General features: G+C 53.6%; 1 protein-coding gene across 1 annotated transcript; it reads left to right on the forward strand.

The window, feature by feature from the left end:
* The first annotated feature begins 389 nt into the window (after positions 1-389).
* On the forward strand, positions 390-17,501 carry LOC128850869 (acrosin-like). Its single transcript, XM_054055885.1, has 7 exons — positions 390-551; positions 8,408-8,539; positions 14,585-14,850; positions 15,112-15,257; positions 15,739-15,999; positions 16,104-16,294; positions 17,276-17,501. The coding sequence occupies exons 3-7, from the start codon at positions 14,634-14,636 to the stop codon at positions 17,499-17,501; spliced, it is 1,041 nt and encodes a 346-aa protein (XP_053911860.1). The 5' UTR covers positions 390-551; positions 8,408-8,539; positions 14,585-14,633.
* Positions 17,502-18,065: the final 564 nt, after the last annotated feature.

Below are 18,065 nucleotides of genomic sequence, written 5' to 3' on the forward strand. Positions count from 1 at the left end.
GTCCCGTCCCGAGAGCGCTGCGGAAAGAAACGCCCGCGCCGCTCAGCGCCCGCCGCCCCGTTCCTTCCTCAGTCTCTCTTTCCCCGAGAGACCCTTACGGACACCTCTGTTTCCGCCCGCGGCTCTCCCGCCCGCCGGGTCCCCTCCCCCGCCGCCTCGCTCCCCGCCGCCTCGCGCTTTTTCCCCGCCGCCTCACTCCCCCTCTCCCGCCGCCTCCCCCCGTCCCCGCCGCCTCCATCCCGGCACGTTTACCCCAAGAGGAAAGACACGGCCCCGCTGTGGCGCCCAACTCCGCCCGCCTGCCCCGCCGCCGGGCTGGCCGCTCGCCACAAAGCGTCTGCGCAGAGCCTCCTACCGCCCCCTCCCCATCCGCTCCCACTGATGCCGCGAGCTCAGCCGCCGCCTCCGCAGCCGCTGTTTGGTGTCGGAACGTTACTTTATTGAAGGAAACAATACTGGAGAAAACTTTGGGGCCAAAGTGCCCCCCGGCTCTGCCGGGCAGGCAGGGCCCCCCGGGAAGCCGTGGCCGCCTCAGCCCTGCAGCTGTTCAGGTTGGATGGGCTCCAGGGGGAGGGGTCCCTGCCCGTGCCGGGCAGGAAGGAGAGGGTTTGTAAGGTCCCTTCCAATTCAAACCATTCTAGGATTAATACATTAAAATATCAATTGTCTGCGGAGCTCTCTGTGGGCCGTGGCCCTGCATCTCTCTGCGAGCTGTGTCAGCACACACACGCGGCTCAAGATGAATATATTTCTTTTTGAACTTTGCGCAGACTCAGTCTCCTCTGGCTGTTTTCAAACTTCTGAACCAAATGCAGCCAGCTTTCTGCATTCCAATGCCCACTTATCAGTAAACTTCTGCTAGCTGGCTCCTTCGTTATCAGCTTCCAAGATCTTCAAGGCGAACAATGCCAAGCTCTAACGAACAATGCCAACCCCCCCTTGTCTGCTATCGCTCATCACTTGTGGTACCAAAGATGAGATTTCTGGACCCAAAAATCCATGTTCTGGCCCTAAAAGTTAGTGATCTTGCTCGAAAATATGTGTTCTCCCCCACCACCCCAAATATCTCTGTTGTGTCCCCAAAAATCTGTGTGCTGTCACCAAAAATCACTAAATCACTGTTGTGGCTGAAATAATCAGTGTTCTGACACCAGATATTGGTGCTTTGGACTAGAAATAAGTGTTCTGGCCCCAAAAATCAGTGTCCTGGCCCCAAAAACGGAGTTGTAGATGAAAAAGTCAGTCATCCATCCACAGAATGGGAGTTCTGCTCCCCAAAATTTTAGTTCTGGCTGCTAGAGTGGGAGTTCTGGCCCAGGCAGGGGGCTGTGGACACTGAGAAAACACTGAGAAACCAGAGATCAAAGCCAGGAGTCTGTGAATGGGGACTCTGGCACCAGGATGGGTCTTCTGACCCCCAAAATGGGAGCTCTGATCCTAAAAATCTGAGTTCTGGCCCCAAGAATAGATGATCTGACCTAAAAATGGGTGTTCTGGCCCCAAAAATCCATGTTCTGCCCCAAAAATGCGTGTTCTGGCCTTAAAAAATGGGAGCTCTGGCCCCCGGAATCTGTCTTCTAGCCTCAAAAATGGCAGTTCTGGCACCAAATAGTGTTGTTCTGGTCCTAAAACTGCTGTTCTGGCCACAAAGATTAGTGTTCTGGCAAAAAAAAAAAATATGGGAGCCTGCCCCCCGCAAATGGCAGGTTTGGCCCCACTCAGGGGGCTGTGGGAAATGAGGAAAGGAGAGGTCAAACCCAGGGGGGTCTGCCCCCCCAATCCCCACTCCCCAGAACAGTGTTCTACTCCCCAGATCAGTGTTCTGGCATCAAAAATCAGTGTCCCAATCCTGAAAATATGAATTCTGGCCTCAAAAATCAGTGTTCTGACCCCAGCATTTGGTGCTCTTGCCCCAAAATGGGTTTTCTGCCTGAAAAATCAGTGTTCTGGCCCAAAAGTCGGTGACCTTGTGCACAAAATGGGTGTTCCTGCCCCACAAAATCAGTGCTTTCGTCCCAGCTAGGGGCCTGCGGGCACTGAGCAGGGCAGGGATCCAAGCCAGGGGTCTGGGAATGGGGCTGTGACCCAAAAAGGGGTCTTGTGGCACCAAAGATGGGATTTCTGGCCCCCAAAATCTGTGTTCTGGCCTCAGAAATGGCACTTCTGGCCCCAAAAGATAGTGCATTTGCTCAAAATTAGTTTTCCGGTCTCCTCAAAATCCATGTGCTGTCCCCAAAAATGTGTGTGCTGTCCCCAAAAATCACTATCCTGCCCCAGAAATCAGAGTTCTGACACCAAATATTGGTGCTCTGGACCAGAACTAGGTGTTTTTACCTCAAAAATCACTGTCCTGCTCCCAAAAAATGGGAGTTCTCGCCCCCAAAATCAGTGTTCTATGCACAAAAATGGGAGTTCTGGCCCCAAAAGTCCGTATTTTGGCCACAAAAATGGGAGTTCTGGCCCCACTCAGGGGGCTGTGGGAAATGAGGAAAGGAGAGGTCAAAGCCACGGGGGTCTGCCCCCCTAATCTCCACTCCCCAGAACAGTGTTCTGGCATCAAAAATCAGTGTCCTAGCCCTGAAAATATGAATTCCGGCCTCAAAAATCAGTGTTCTGACCCCAACATTTGGTGCTCTTGCCCCAAAATAGGTTTTCTGCCTGTAAAATTGGTGTTCTGGCCCGAAAAGAAACGGTTTTGGCCCTGAAAAATCAGTGTTCTGGCCCAAAAGTCGGTGACCTTGCGCACAAAATGGGTGTTCCTGCCCCACAAAATCAGTGTTCTCGTCCCAACTAGGGGCCTGAGGGCACTGAGCAGGGCAGGGGTCTGGGAATGGGGCTGTGACCCAAAAAGGGGTCTTGTGGCACCAAAGATGGGATTTCTGGCCCCCCAAAATCTGTGTTCTGGCCTCAAAAATGGCACTTCTGGCCCTAAAAGTTAGTGCACTTGCTCCAAAATGCATGTTCTGGACCCCTTAATATCCATGTTCTCTCCCCAAATATGACTATTCTGGTCCCAAAAATCAGTGTTCTGATGCGAAATATTGGTGCTCTGGACCAGAACTAGGTGTTCTGACCTCAGAAATCAACATCCTGCCCCCAAAATGGGAGTTCTGGCCCCAAACCCAGTGTTCTATCCAGCAAAATGGGAGTTCTGGCCCCCAAATCAGTGTTCTCTGTACAAAAATGGGAGTTCTGGCCCCCAAATCAGTGTTCTATGCACAAAAATGGGAGTTCTAGCTCCAAAAGTCTGTATTCTGGCCCCAAAAATGGGAGTTCTGCTCCCAACAATTTTGGTTCTGACCCCAAGAATGGGAGTTGTGGCCCAGCCAGAGGGCTCTGGACACTTAGAAAAGCAGGGATCAAAGGCAGGGGTCATGGAATGGGGGCTCTGGCCCCAAAATGGGTCTTCTGGCCCCCAAAATTGGAGTTCTCCTGCTAAAAATCAGTGTTCTAGCCCTGAAAATCTGAGTTCTGGCCCCAAGAATAGGTGCTCTGACCTAGAAATGGGTGTTCTGGCCCCCAAAATCCATGTTCTGCCCCCAAAATCAGTGTTCTGGCCTTAAAAAATGGGAGGTCTGGCTCCCAGAGTCTGTCTTCAAGCCTCAAAAATGGCAGTTCTGGCCTAAAATAGTGTTGTTCTGGTCCTAAAACTGGTCTTCTGGCCACAAATATTAGTGTTCTGGCCAACAAAAATATGGGAGCCTGCCCCCCAAAATGGCAGGTTTGGCCCCCAAATGGCAGTTCTGGCCCCACTCAAGGAGCTGTGGGAACTGAGGAAAGGAGAGGTCAGAGCCAGGGGGGTCTGCTCCCCCCAGTCCGCACCCCCCAATATGTTCTGCTCCCCAGATCAGTGTTCTGGCATCAAAAATTAGTGTCCTAGCCCTGAAAATATGAATTCCGGCCTCAGAAATCAGTGTTCTGACCCCAAAATTTGGTGCTCTTGTCCCAAAATGTGTTTTCTGGCTTTACAATTGGTATTCTGGCCCCAAAAGAAAGGGTGCTGGCCCCCAAAAAATCAGTGTTCTGGCCCAAAAGTCGGTGTCCTTGCGCAAAAGTGGGTGGGTTTACCCCAAAAATCAGTGTTCTGACCCCAACCTCGGTTCTATGGGCACTGAGCAAAGGGGGGCTCAAAGGCGGGGGTCTGGGAATGGGGGCTCTGGCCCCCAAAATGGGAGTTCTGATCCTAAAACTCAGTGTTCTAGCCCTGAAAATCTGAGTTCAGGTCCTAAAAATCCGTGTTCTGGCCCCAAAACGGGAGTTCTGGCCCCCAGAATCCATCTTCTAGCCTCAAAGACGGCAGTTCTGGCCTAAAACAGTGGTGTTCTGGTCCTAAAACTTGTGGTGTGGCCATAAAATCTGGTGCTCTTGCCCCAAGATTACTGTTCCTGCCCCAGAAATCGGAGCTCTGATGCCAAGTATTGGTGCTTTGGACCAGAACTAGGTGTTCTGACCTCAGAAGTCAACGTCCTGCCCCCTAAAATGGGAGTTCTGGCCCCAAAATCAGTGTTCTATGCACAAAAATGGGAGTTCTAGCCCGAAAAGTCTGTATTTTGGCCACAAAAACGGGAGCTATGCGCCCAGTAATTTTAGTTCTGGCCCCAAGAATGGGAGTTGTGGCCCAGCCAGAGGACTGTGGACACTGAGAAAAGCAGAGATCAAAGGCCGGGGTCATGGAATGGGGGCTCTGGCCCCAAAATGGGTCTTCTGGCCCCCCAAAATGGGAGTTTTGATCCCAAAAAACAGTGTTCTAGCCCTAAAAATCTGTGTTCTGGCCCCAAGAATAGGTGATCTGACCTAAAAATGGGTGTTCTGGCTTTAAAATCGTTATTCTGGCCCCTAAAGAAAGGATTTTCCACCTAAAAAATTATTGTTCTGGCCCAAAAGTCGGTATCGTTGTGCAAAAATGAGTGTTCTTGCCCCCCAAAATCAGTGTTCTGACCGCAACCAGGGGTCTGTGGGCACCGAGAAATGCAGAGATCAAAGCCAGAGGTCTGGGAATGGGGGCTCTGGCCCCTATACGGGTCTTCTGGCCCTCAAAATGGGAGCTCTGGCCCCCAAAATCCACTTCTAGCATCGAAAATGGCACTTCTGGCCCTAAAAGTTAGTGCACTTGCTCAAAATTGGTTTTCTGGTCCCCTCAAAATCCATGTGCTGTCCCCAAAAATGTGTGTGCCGTCCCCAAAAATCACTGTTCCTGCCCCAAAAATGGGAGTTCTGGCCCCCAAAATCAGTGTTCTATGCACAAAAAATGGGAGTTCTGGCCCCAAAAGTCTGTATTGTGGCCCCAAGAATGGGAGTTGTGGCCCCAAGAATGGGAGTTGTGGCCCAGCCAGAGGGCTGTGGACACTGAGAAAAGCAGAGATCAAAGGCAGGGCTCTGGGAATGGGGGCTGTGTCCCAAAATGTGCCTTCTGGCCCCCAAAGTGGGAGTTCTGATCCCCAAAATCAGTGTTCTAGCCCTAAAAATCTGAGTTGTGGCCCCCAAAATCCGCTTCCAGCATCAAAAATGGCAGTTCTGGCCCAAAATTGTGGTGTTCTGCTCCTAAAACTGGTGTTCTGGCCCTAAAAATCAGTGTTCTGGACGAAAAAAAAAAAAAAAAAGGCAGTTTTGGCCCCCGAAAAGGCAGGTTTGGCCCCACTCAGGGAGCTGTGGGAATTGAGGAAAGGAGAGGTCAAAGCAAGGTGGGTCCCCTCCTTGCCCAAAAGCATTGTGCCCCCCCAAAGCCGTGTTTTGGCATCAAAAACACTGCTCTGGCCTCAAAAATCAGTGTTCTGACCCCAACATTTGGTGCTCTTGCCCCAAAATGGGTTTTCTGCCTGTAAAATTGGTGTTCTGGCCCCAAAAGAAACGGTTCTGGCCCTGAAAAATCAGTGTTCTGACCCCAAAATGTGGTGTTCTTGTGCAAAAAATGGGTGTTCTTGCCCCCCCAAATCAGTGTTCTCGTCCCAGCTAGGGGCCTGCGGGCTCTGAGCAGAACAGGGGTCTAAGCCAGGGGTCTGGGAACGGGGCTGTGTCCCAAAAAGGGGTCTTGTGGCACCAAAGATGGGATTTCTGAACCCCAAAAGCTGTGTTCTGGCCTCAAAAATGGCACTTCTGGCCCTAAAAGTTAGTGCACTTGCTCCAAAATGCATGTTCTGGACCCCTCAAGATCCATGTTTTGTCCCCAAAAGTCACTGTTCTGGCCACAAAAGTGAGTGTTCTGATGCCAAATAGTGGTGCTCTGGACCAGAACTAGGTGTTCTGACCTCAGAAATGAACATCCTGCCCCCCAAAATGGGAGTTCTGATTCTAAAAAATCAGTGTTTTAGCCCTGAAAATCTGAGTTCTGGCCCCAAAAATCCCTGTTCTGGCCCCAAAATGGGAGTTCTGGCCAAAAATAGTGGTGGTCTGGTCCTAAAACTGGTGTTCTGGCCGTAAAACCTGGTGCTCTTGCCCCAAAATGGGTTTTCTGGCTTTACAATTGTTATTCTGGCCCCTGAAGAAAGGATTCTTCCCACTAAAAAATCAGTGTTGTGGCCCAAAAGTCGGTATCGTTGTGCAAAAATGAGTTTTTATGACCTCAAAAATCAGTGTTCTGACCCCAACCATGGCACTGAGCAAAGGAGGGATCAAAGCCAGGGGTCTGGGAATGGGGGCTCTGGGCCCAAATATCGGTCTCCTGGCCCGAAAAACGGCACTTCTGGCCCTAAAACTCAGTGCTCTTGCTCAAAAATGGGTGTTCTGCCACACTCCCCCAAATATGCTTGCTCCGTTCCCAAAAATCACTTTTCTGGCCCCCAAAATCAGTGTTCTGATGCCAAATATTAGTGCTCTGGACAAAAACAGGTGTTTTGGCCTCAAAAATCAATGTCATACGTTCCAAAATGGGAGCTCTGGCCACAAAATTCGATGCTCTGGCCACAAAAATGGGAGTTCTGCGCCCCAAAATTTTAGTCCTGGCCCAGCCAGAGGGCTGTGGACACCGAGAAAAGCAGAGATCAAAGCCAGGACTCTGCGAATGGGGGCTCTGGCCCCAAAAGGGGTCTTCTGACCCCCGCAGTGGGAGTTCTGATCCCAAAAAAAACGAGTGTTCTACCCCTAAAAATCTGAGTTCTGGCCCCAAGAATAGGTGCTCTGACCTAAAAATGGGTGTTCTGGCCCCAAAAATGCGTGTTCTGGCCTTAAAAAATGGGAGGTCTGGCTCCCAGAGTCTGTCTTGTAGCCCTAAAAATGGCAGTTCTGGCCCCAAAGAGTGGTGGTCTGGTCCTAAAACTGCTGTTCTGGCCACAAAGATTAGTGTTCTGGCCTATAAAAAAAATGGGAGCCTGCCCCCCCCAAATGGCAGGTTTGGCCCCCCAAAATGGCAGTTCTGGCCCCACTCAGGGGGCTGTGGGAAATGAGTAAAGGAGAGGTCAAAGCCAGGGGTCTCTGCCCCCCCAGTCATCCCCCCTCCCCCGCAAAGTGTTCTGCTCCCCAGATCAGTGTTGTGTCATCAAAAATCAGTGTCCTAACCCTGAAAATATGAATTCCGGCCTCAAAAATCAGTGTTCTGAGCCCAGCATCTGGTGCTCTTGCCCCAAAATGGGTTTTCTGCCTGTAAAATTGGTGTTCTGGCCCCAAAAGAAAGGGTTCTGGCCCCGAAAAATCAGTGTTCTATGCAGAAAAATGGGAGTTCGGGCCCCAAAAGCCTGTATTGTGGCTCCAAGAATGGGAGTTGTGGCCCAGCCAGAGGGCTGTGGACACTGAGGAAAGCAGAGATCAAAGGCAGGGGCCTGGGAATGGGGGCTGTGTCCCAAAATGTGCCTTCTGGCCCCCAGAATGGGAGTTCTGATCCCCAAAATCAGTGTTCTGGCCTCAGAAATGGCACTTCTGGCCCTAAAAGTTAGTGCACTTGCTCCAAAATGGATGTTCTGGACCCCTCACTATCTATGCTTTCTCCCCAAAAATCACTGTTCCTGCCCCAGAAATCAGAGTTCTGACGCCAAATATTGGTGCTCTGGACCAGAACTAGGTGTTGTGACCTCAGAAATCAACATCCTGCCCCCCAAAATAGGAGTTCTGGCCCCAAAATCAGTGTTCTATGCACAAAAATGGGAGTTCTAGCCCCAAAAGTCTGTATTGTGGCCCCAAGAATGGGAGTTCTGGCCCCAAAAATCCACTTCTGGCATCAAAAGTGGCACTTCTGGCCCTAAAACTTAGTGCACTTGCTCCAAAACGCATGTTCTGGACCCCTCAAGATCCATGTTTTGTCCCCAAAAGTCACTCTTCTGGCCACAAAAGTGAGTGTTCTGACGCCAAATATTGGTTCTCTGGACCAGAAATAGGTGTTCTGACCTCAGAAATCAACAGCAGTTCACAGTACGGCCCATCTGCCCTCCCAGCATCACGTGTTGTGGGCGGGCAGGGGGTTTGCCACTTGTCTTTCCAGAAGGATCTGTCCTCGTGGTCCAGCGGCCGAGGGAGGAGGCACAGCACTGTCCCTCTGCTGAACCCCACACCACAGAGAAGCTGCTGCCACCAAAGGAAGAAGACAGTGGACCCCGTGACTGCCAGAACTCAGGTACCGATACGTTTGGATCTCCAACGCCCCTGCAGACAGAAATGCTGAACAGCCTGTTTATTACACAGGGATCAGAGCCAGGGCTCTGGCAATGGGGGCTCTGGCCCAAAAAGGGGTCTTGTGGCCCCCAAAATGGGAGTTCTGGGCCCTAAAATCCGTCTTGTGGCCGTCAAAATCCGTGTTCTGGCCCCAGAAGTCAGTGTTTTGGCCCCTGTGCGGTGTGGGACGGCGGCAGCCGCCAGGTCTGCCCTGCTCCGGGGACAGTGGCCGATACTACCCGGTTCCGGAGCGGACGGCGGTGTTGGCCAGGTCTGCCCGGCACTCGGGGGCCGTTCGCCAGGTCTGCTGGGCTCTCGGGGGCCGTTCGCCAGGTCTACCCGGCACTCGGGGGCCGTTCGCCAGGTCTACCCGGCTCTCGGGGGACGTTCGCCAGGTCTACCCGGCTCTCGGGGGACGGTCGCCAGGTCTACCCGAAGACGAAGTGGCGCACAGGTCGTTCCAGCGGTTCCGTCGGATTTTTTTTCTTGCTTCTCCGAAATCGTTCACGGCGGGGCGGGTGCAAGAGCGGTTCGGACTTTGGCCCACGCTCTCCAACGCGGATCGCACCCAAAGGGGAGTCGAGCGAGCCGCGACTTTCCGCTGGTCCTGGAGATCATTCACGGAGGGAAGCACTGACGCCGCCGGGCCACCCCCCGCCAAAGTCGCTGTGACTCGCGGAATAACGACACCCCGTGGGCTCAGAGTGAGGTGCAGGTATGCAGCCGTGCCCGGGGTGCGAGGGGGATTTGTCCAACAAGCTTGCACACCAAGCGTCAAAGCCGACGCGTAGTTTTTGTGCTAGATTATATTACAATTGGGTTGACATACACAGTCGTGAATTTTCGGGACCCAAAATGGCTCTTCTGGCTCCAGAGGTAGGAGTTCTGGCCCCAAACCTCACTGTTCTGGCACCACAAATCGATATTGTGGCCCCCACAAAAAAGGATTTCTGATGCCAAAACGCAGTGTTCTGGCCCCCAGAATGGTGCTTTGTCCCCCAAATCAGTGATCTCGCCCCAATACTGGGACTTTGGAGCCAAAAATCAGTAAATTGGCTCCACAAATTGCAGTTCTTGACGTCAGAATTGGTGCTCTGGCCCCAAAAATCAGTGTTCTGGCCCCAGCCATGGGAGTTGTGGCCCCAAAAATCAGTAATCTGGTGCCAAAAATCAGTGTTCTCAATCTTAAAAATCGGTGTTGTGGCCCCAATATCAGTGTTGTGGCCCCAATAATGGGGGTTCTACCCCCCAGAATCCATCTTGTAGCCTCAAAGATGGCAGTTCTGGCCCCAAATATTGGTGGTCTGGTCCTAAAACTGGTGTTGTGGCCATAAAACCTGGTGCTCTTGCCCCAAAATGGGTTTTCTGGCTTTAAAATTGCTATTCTGTCCCCAAAAGAAAGGGTTCTGGCCCCCCAAAAATCAGTGTTCTGACCCAGACCTCGGTTCTCTGGGCACTGAGCAAAGGAGGGCTCAAAGGCGGGGGTCTGGGAATGGGGACTCTGGACCCCAAAATGGGAGTTCTGATCCTAAAACTCAGTGTTCTAGCCCTGAAAATCCGAGTTCAGGTCCTAAAAATCCGTGTTCTGGCCCCAAAACGGGAGTTCTGGCCCCCAGAATCAATCTTCTAGCCTCAAAGATGGCAGTTCTGGCCTAAAACAGTGGTGTTTTGGTCTGAAACTTGTGGTGTGGCCATAAAATCTGGTGCTCTTGCCCCAAGATTACTGTTCCTGCCCCAGAAATCAGAGCTCTGACGCCAAGTATTGGTGCTCTGGACCAGAACTAGGTGTTCTGTCCTCAGAAGTCAACGTCCTGCCCCCTAAAATGGGAGTTCTGGCTCCAAAATCAGTGTTCTATGCACAAAACTGGGAGTTCTGGCCCGAAAAGTCTGTATTTTGGCCACAAAAACAGGAGTTATGCGCCCAGTAATTTTAGTTCTGGCCCCAAGAATGGGAGTTCTGATCCCAAAAAACCACTGTTCTAGCCTTAAAAATCTGAGTTCTGGCCCCCAAAATCAGTGTTCTGATTCCAAAATGGGTGTTCTGGCCCAAAAGATGGGTGTTCTTGCCCCCCAAAATCAGTGTTCTCGTCCCAGCTAGGGGCCTGTGGGCACTGAGCAGAACAGGGGTCCAACCCAGGGGTCTGGGAATGGGGCTGTGTCCCAAAAAGGGGTCTTGTGGCACTAAAGATGGGATTTCTGAACCCCAAAATCTGTGTTCTGGCCTCAGAAATGGCACTTCTGGCCCTAAAAGTTAGTGCACTTGCTCCAAAATGCATGTTCTGGACCCCTCAAGATCAAGATCCCCAAAAGTCACTGTTCTGGCCACAAAAGTGAGTGTTCTGATGCCAAATAGTGGTGCTCTGGACCAGAACTAGGTGTTCTGACCTCAGAAATGAACATCCTGCCCCCCAAAATGGGAGTTCTGATTCTAAAAATCAGTGTTTTAGCCCTGAAAATCTGAGTTCTGGCCCCAAAAATCCCTGTTGTGGCCCCCAAATGGGAGTTCTGGCCCAAAACAGTGGTGGTCTGGTCCTAAAACTGGTGTTGTGGCCATAAAACCTGGTGCTCTTGCCCCAAAATGGGTTTTCTGGCTTTAAAATTGTTATTCTGGCCCCTGAAGAAAGGATTCTTCCCACTAAAAAATCAGTGTTGTGGCCCAAAAGTCGGTATCGTTGTGCAAAAATGAGTTTTTATGACCTCAAAAATCAGTGTTCTGACCCCAACCATGGCACTGAGCAAAGGAGGGATCAAAGCCAGGGGTCTGGGAATGGGGGCTCTGGGCCCAAATATCGGTCTCCTGGCCCGAAAAATGGCACTTCTGGCCCTAAAACTCAGTGCTCTTGCTCAAAAATGGGTGTTCTGCCCCACTCCCCCAAATATGGTTGCTCCGTTCCCAAAAATCACTTTTCTGGCCCCCAAAATCAGTGTTCTGATGCCAAATATTAGTGCTCTGGACAAAAACAGGTGTTTTGGCCTCAAAAATCATTGTCATGCGTTCCCAAATGGGAGCTCTGGCCACAAAATTCGATGCTCTGGCCACAAAAATGGGAGTTCTGCACCCCAAAATTTTAGTCCTGGCCCGGCCAGAGGGCTGTGGACACCGAGAAAAGCAGAGATCAAAGCCAGGACTCTGCGAATGGGGGCTCTGGCCCCAAAAGGGGTCTTCTGACCCCCACAATGGGAGTTCTGATCCCAAAAAACGAGTGTTCTAGCCCTAAAAATCTGAGTTCTGGCCTCAAGAATAGGTGCTCTGACCTAAAAATGGGTGTTCTGGCCCCAAAAATGTGTGTTCTGGCCTTAAAAAATGGGAGGTCTGGCTCCCAGAGTCTGTCTTGTAGCCCTAAAAATGGCAGTTCTGGCCCCAAAGAGTGGTGGTCTGGTCCTAAAACTGCTGTTCTGGCCACAAAGATTAGTGTTCTGGCCTATAAAAAAAATGGGAGCCTGCCCCCCCCAAATGGCAGGTTTGGCCCCCAAATGGCAGTTCTGGCCCCACTCAGAGGGCTGTGGGAAATGAGGAAAGGAGAGGTCAAAGCCAGGGGTCTCTGCCCCCCCAGTCATCCCCCCTCCCCCGCAAAGTGTTCTATTCCCCAGATCAGTGTTGTGTCATCAAAAATCAGTGTCCTAACCCTGAAAATATGAATTCTGGCCTCAAAAATCAGTGTTCTGAGCCCAGCATCTGGTGCTCTTGCCCCAAAATGGGTTTTCTGCCTGTAAAATTGGTGTTCTGGCCCCAAAAGAAAGGGTTCTGGCCCCGAAAAATCAGTGTTCTATGCAGAAAAATGGGAGTTGGAGCCCCAAAAGACTGTATTGTGGCCCCAAGAATGGGAGTTGTGGCCCAGCCAGAGGGCTGTGGACACTGAGGAAAGCAGAGATCAAAGGCAGGGGCCTGGGAATGGGGGCTGTGTCCCAAAATGTGCCTTCTGGCCCCCAGAATGGGAGTTCTGATCCCCAAAATCAGTGTTCTGGCCTCAGAAATGGCACTTCTGGCCCTAAAAGTTAGTGCACTTGCTCCAAAATGGATGTTCTGGACCCCTCACTATCTATGCTTTCTCCCCAAAAATCACTGTTCCTGCCCCAGAAATCAGAGTTCTGACGCCAAATATTGGTGCTCTGGACCAGAACTAGGTGTTGTGACCTCAGAAATCAACATCCTGCCCCCCAAAATAGGAGTTCTGGCCCCAAAATCAGTGTTCTATGCACAAAAATGGGAGTTCTAGCCCCAAAAGTCTGTATTGTGGCCCCAAGAATGGGAGTTCTGGCCCCAGAAATCCACTTCTGGCATCAAAAGTGGCACTTCTGGCCCTAAAACTTAGTGCACTTGCTCCAAAACGCATGTTCTGGACCCCTCAAGATCCATGTTTTGTCCCCAAAAGTCACTCTTCTGGCCACAAAAGTGAGTGTTCTGACGCCAAATATTGGTTCTCTGGACCAGAAATAGGTGTTCTGACCTCAGAAATCAACAGCAGTTCACAGTACGGCCCATCTGCCCTCCCAGCATCACGTGTTGGGGGCGGGCGGGGGGTTTGCCACTTGTCTTTCCAGAAGGATCTGTCCTCGTGGTCCAGCGGGCCAAGGGAGGAGGCACAGCACTGTCCCTCTGCTGAACCCCACACCACAGAGAAGCTGCTGCCACCAAAGAAAGAAGACAGTGGACTCCGTGACTGCCAGAACTCAGGTACCGATACGTTTGGATCTCCAACGCCCCTGCAGACAGAAATGCTGAACAGCCTGTTTATTACACAGGGATCAGAGCCAGGGCTCTGGGAATGGGGGCTCTGGCCCAAAAAGGGGTCTTGTGGCCCCCAAAATGGGAGTTCTGGGCCCTAAAATGCGTCTTGTGGCCGTCAAAATCCGTGTTCTGGCCCCAGAAGTCAGTGTTTTGGCCCCTGTGCGGTGTGGGACGGCGGCAGCCGCCAGGTCTGCCCTGCTCCGGGGACAGTGGCCGATACTACCCGGTTCCGGAGCGGACGGCGGTGTGCGCCAGGTCTACCCGGCACTCGGGGGCCGTTCGCCAGGTCTACCCGGCTCTCGGGGGGGGGGACATTCGCCAGGTCTACCCGGCTCTGGGGGGACGGTCGTCAGGTCTACCCGAAGACGAGGTGGCGCACAGGTCGTTCCAGCGGTTCCGTCGGATTTTTTTTCTTGCTTCTCCGGAATCGTTCACGGCGGGCCGGGTGCAAGAGCGGTATGGACTTTGGCGCACGCTCTCCAACGCGGATCGCACCCAAAGGGGAGTCGAGCGAGCCACGACTTTCCGCTGATCCTGGTGATCATTCAGGGAGGGAGGCACTGACGCCGCCGGGCCACCCCCCCGCCAAAGTCGCTGTGACTCGCGGAATAACGACACCCCGTGGGCTCAGAGTGAGGTGCAGGTATGCAGCCGTGCCCGGGGTGCAAGGGGGATTTGTCCAACAAGCTTGCACACCAAGCGTCAAAGCCGACGCATAGTTTTTGTGCTAGATTAAATTACAATTGGGTTGACATACACAGTCGTGAATTTTCCGGCCCCAAAATGGCTCTTCTGGCTCCAGCGGTAGGAGTTCTCAGGTAGGCTCAGTGCGTGTTGTTGGGGGCAGAGATGCCCAGCCAGGATCCTGGCCAGGGATTGTGAGTGTGCAGAAGGTCCGGGAGAAGCACGTCTTTCACGCGTGTGGAGGGTCCCTCATCCACCCGCAGTGGGTGCTGACGGCAGCCCACTGCTTCGTCAGTAGCCAGTAAGGAGGAGCAGGGAACAGGGAGAGCCCCAAAACCCCAGCACAGGCCCAGCGTGCAGCATCACGGGCGACTCCCAGCCCGCTTCCTTGCAGTGCACCCAGAAAAAAGGATGCGGTCGTGCCGCTGCATCCCAGATGCCTCCATCCCCACAGTCCTTGTGGCTCAGGCATGTTGGGGCATAGATGCCCCACAAGCTTTCCTCTTGCCCTTGGCAAGCAGGAGGCAAGGAGCTGCTGGGCTGCTCCGGCGCGTGCCTCTGCTGCCTCTCACCCCTCTCCCCTCTGCTTTCCAGGGATGTCCCAGCGTGGCGCGTGGTGGCCGGTACCACCTCCTTAACTGACATGGGCCCAGAGACACAACACAGCTACGTCAGACAGATCATCATTCACGACGACTACGATACCACCACTCAGGCGAAGGACATCGCTCTGATGGAACTCCACGAGCCTCTCCAGTGCACCCCCTACGTGCAGCTCGCCTGCGTGCCTGACTTCTCCCTGCAACTCCGGCAGCTGAGAAACTGCTATGTTGGTGGCTGGGGGGTCACCACGGCCAGATGTGAGTTCCCCAAAAGTATTTCTATGGCGGGTGCAAGCTGGGAACGCTGGGCAGATGGGCTGGGTGTCCTGACAGCAGAGGCAGGAGCCAACATCAGTCTGCAGAGTCATCTGTGTCTGGGGAGATGGGAATGAGCTGTCAGCCAAAGCAGGGTGGCAGGAAAACACCACGATGCCTGTGTGGACGCAAAGCCAAGCCCTAGGGAAGGGAGGAAGGGAAGTGGCAGCAGCTGCCGGGTGCTTATTCCTGTCTTGCCCACAGCTGGAGGACTACCCCCGTCGCTGCAGGAGGCCAAGGTCCCCCTCATTGACCTTCAAGTGTGTAACAGTAGCGGGTGGTACCATGGGGACATCCACCCCCACAACCTGTGTGCGGGCTATCCGCAAGGAGGCATCGACACCTGCCAGGTAGGAGCATGATCCCACTCCCGCCCCAGCAGCACCAGCAGCCCCAACACAGCTGCCCCAATCTACCCCACTGCCTGCTTCGCCCAGCAAGTCCCCCTCCCACCGCTGGCTCCCCATCGCTCCTGAGCTCACCTCCTGCTCTCCAACTGCTTGTCCATGCTCACCGTCCAGCCCGTCCCACAGCCCTGTGACTCTACCCATAAAGCCCATCCCACGTTCTCCACAGCCCGTAGGTCCAGGCACCAACCCTGGAACATCCCTCTGCCCCACAGCCAGGGTCCATGGGCAGAGAGAAGAGAGAGGCCTGCCTTACAGTCCCACAGCCACCTCCCCAACCACGTTCTGTCGGCTCCAGCACCGGAGCAGAGCCTTTCTGTGCAGGGAACACAGCTCTGGCAGCTGCTGGGAGAGAGCAGGAGCCAGCCCTGGCGCTGACAGAGCCCCCAGCACCCCCTGAACCTACTCTTCTCTTTCTCTGCAGGGGGACAGCGGGGGTCCTCTGGTCTGCCAAGATCCCCATGCTGACCACTTCTGGCTGGTGGGAGTGACCAGCTTTGGGGTAGGCTGTGCCAGAGCCCGTCGGCCGGGGATTTACGCCTCTACTCAATACTTCCGCCAGTGGATCCTGACCCAGATGGCGATGCCCTCATCGGAAGCAGCAGCTGCAACAGCAGAAAGTCATTTTAGCACCGAGTTGAACCCCATTGAGGCACTCCAGCCAGTTCCTATACGGCCTCTGGCAGTATATACGGTCTCTCTGGCAGCTGCAGGGAGAGAGCAGGAGCCAGCCCTGGCACTGACAGAGCCCCCAGCACCCCCTGAATCTTCTCTTCTTCTTCTCTGCAGGGGGACAGCGTGGGTCCTCTGGTCTGCCAAGATCCCCATGCTGACCACTTCTGGCTGGTGGGAGTGACCAGCTTTGGGGTAGGCTGTGCCAGAGCCCGTCAGCCGGGGGTTTACGCCTCTACTCAATACTTCCGCCAGTGGATCCTGATCCAGATGGCAGATGGCGATGCCCTCATCGGAAGCATGGCACAGTAGGCTGTGCCAGAGCCCGTCGGCCGGGGGTATACATCTCCACACGCACTTCCAGAACTGGATGCTGACTCAGATCACGCGGCACTCAGTTAGAGCAGCCAATGAAACGGAACACGCCTGGAGCCACATTCCCACCCCATCAAACTCTGTGGAGGCGCCTCAAACAACGGAGCCAAGTTATTTCAGCTCCTGCCTGAAGGCACTCAACAAGCTGCTGGACTTCTTCACTCAGCTGCAGGAGTTCCTGCGGGTCCTGAAAGGCGGAAGCACCTGAGAACAGGGGGAAGAGGATGCAGGACAGGCTGCATCGGCCCACAACCATGTCCTTCTGGGGCAATGCCTGCTGGCTCCAAAGGCAGCCTCAGGGGCCCAGATCTGCTGGATCCTGCCCTCACACCTCAAGTTGCCCATCCATACCTACGGCAGATGGTTCTGTTTGCTTAGGATTCTGTTTCTAGTCTACAAGGCTCTCCAGTGCAGCCCCTACGTGCAGCTGCCTGTGTGCCCGACTTTTCACTGCGACTCTGGGAGCTGAGAAACTGTTCTGTTAGCAGCTGGGGCGTCACCACGGCCACATGTGAGTTCCCCAAAAGTATTTCTATCCTGGGTGCAAGCTGGGAACCCTGGGCAGGTGGGCTGGGCGTCCTAACACTTTGAGCTCGGTTTCTTGAACGTGTTTTTCATGATCGTTATCAAGTTAAACCGCAAATTGTCCTGCTATTGTTCCATGCCTCCTTAGGAGCTCAAGACCTCTACTCAGGCTCGAATCGTCCCTGCAGGCCTTCTTCCCCATCATCTGTAACGCTATTTTGCAGGTCATGCACCAACAGGCATTACACGGCATTTTCTGGCATGAATTCAATTTACCCCCTTCACACATTCAATTCTTGGCTCTTCTATGAGTCTTTGTTCCAGAAATAAAGCTCCTGGTTTTCACATCAAACTCTTCTTCAGTCCCTTTCTCTCCATTCACCTTCCAGGAATGTCCCAGCGTGGCATGTGGTGGCCGGTATCAACAACTTGGCTCAGGAGGGCCCTGAGGTCCAAGTGGGCTATGTGAGGCGGATCCTGGATCACAAAGGCTATAACAACATCACCATGGCAAATGACATCTCCTTGATGGAACTCCACGAGCCTCTCCAGAGCAGCCCCTACGTGCAGCGCGCCTGCGTGCCCGATTTCTCCCTGCGACTCTGGGAGCTGTGAAACTGCTATGTTCTCCCATCTGGCTGGGGGGATACCACGGCCAGATGGGAGTTCTTTAAATGTGTTTTATTGTCCTGGAGCAAGCTGGGAACACTGGGGAGAGGGGCTGGGGGTCCTGACAGCAAGAGGGAGAGCCAGCGTCAGGCTGGGGGGACGTCTGCCTCTGGGGAGATGGCAATAAGCTGTGAACCAAAGCAGGGTGGAAGGGAAACACCATGCTGCCTCTATGGATACAAAGCCAAGCACCAGGGAAGGGAGGATGGGGACAGGAAGCAACTGCCGGGTGCTCATTCCTGTCTTGCCCACAGCTCCTGGAACACCCCCTGTGCTGCAGGAGGCCCAAGTCCTCCTCATCGACACCCAAGTCTGCAACAGCAGCGGGTGCTACCGCAGGGGCATCCACTCCCAAAACCTCTGTGTGGGATATGCGCAGGGCGCCATCGACACCTGCCAGGTAGGAACACGATCCCAGTCCTGCCCCAGCAGCACCGCTGCCTGCCTCGCTCAGCAAGTCTTCCTCCCACCGCTGGCTCCCCATCGCTCCTGAGCTCACCTCCCGTTCTC

This window comes from Cuculus canorus, unplaced genomic scaffold, assembly GCF_017976375.1.
Source record: "Cuculus canorus isolate bCucCan1 unplaced genomic scaffold, bCucCan1.pri subtelo1, whole genome shotgun sequence".
NCBI lineage: Eukaryota > Metazoa > Chordata > Aves > Cuculiformes > Cuculidae > Cuculus > Cuculus canorus.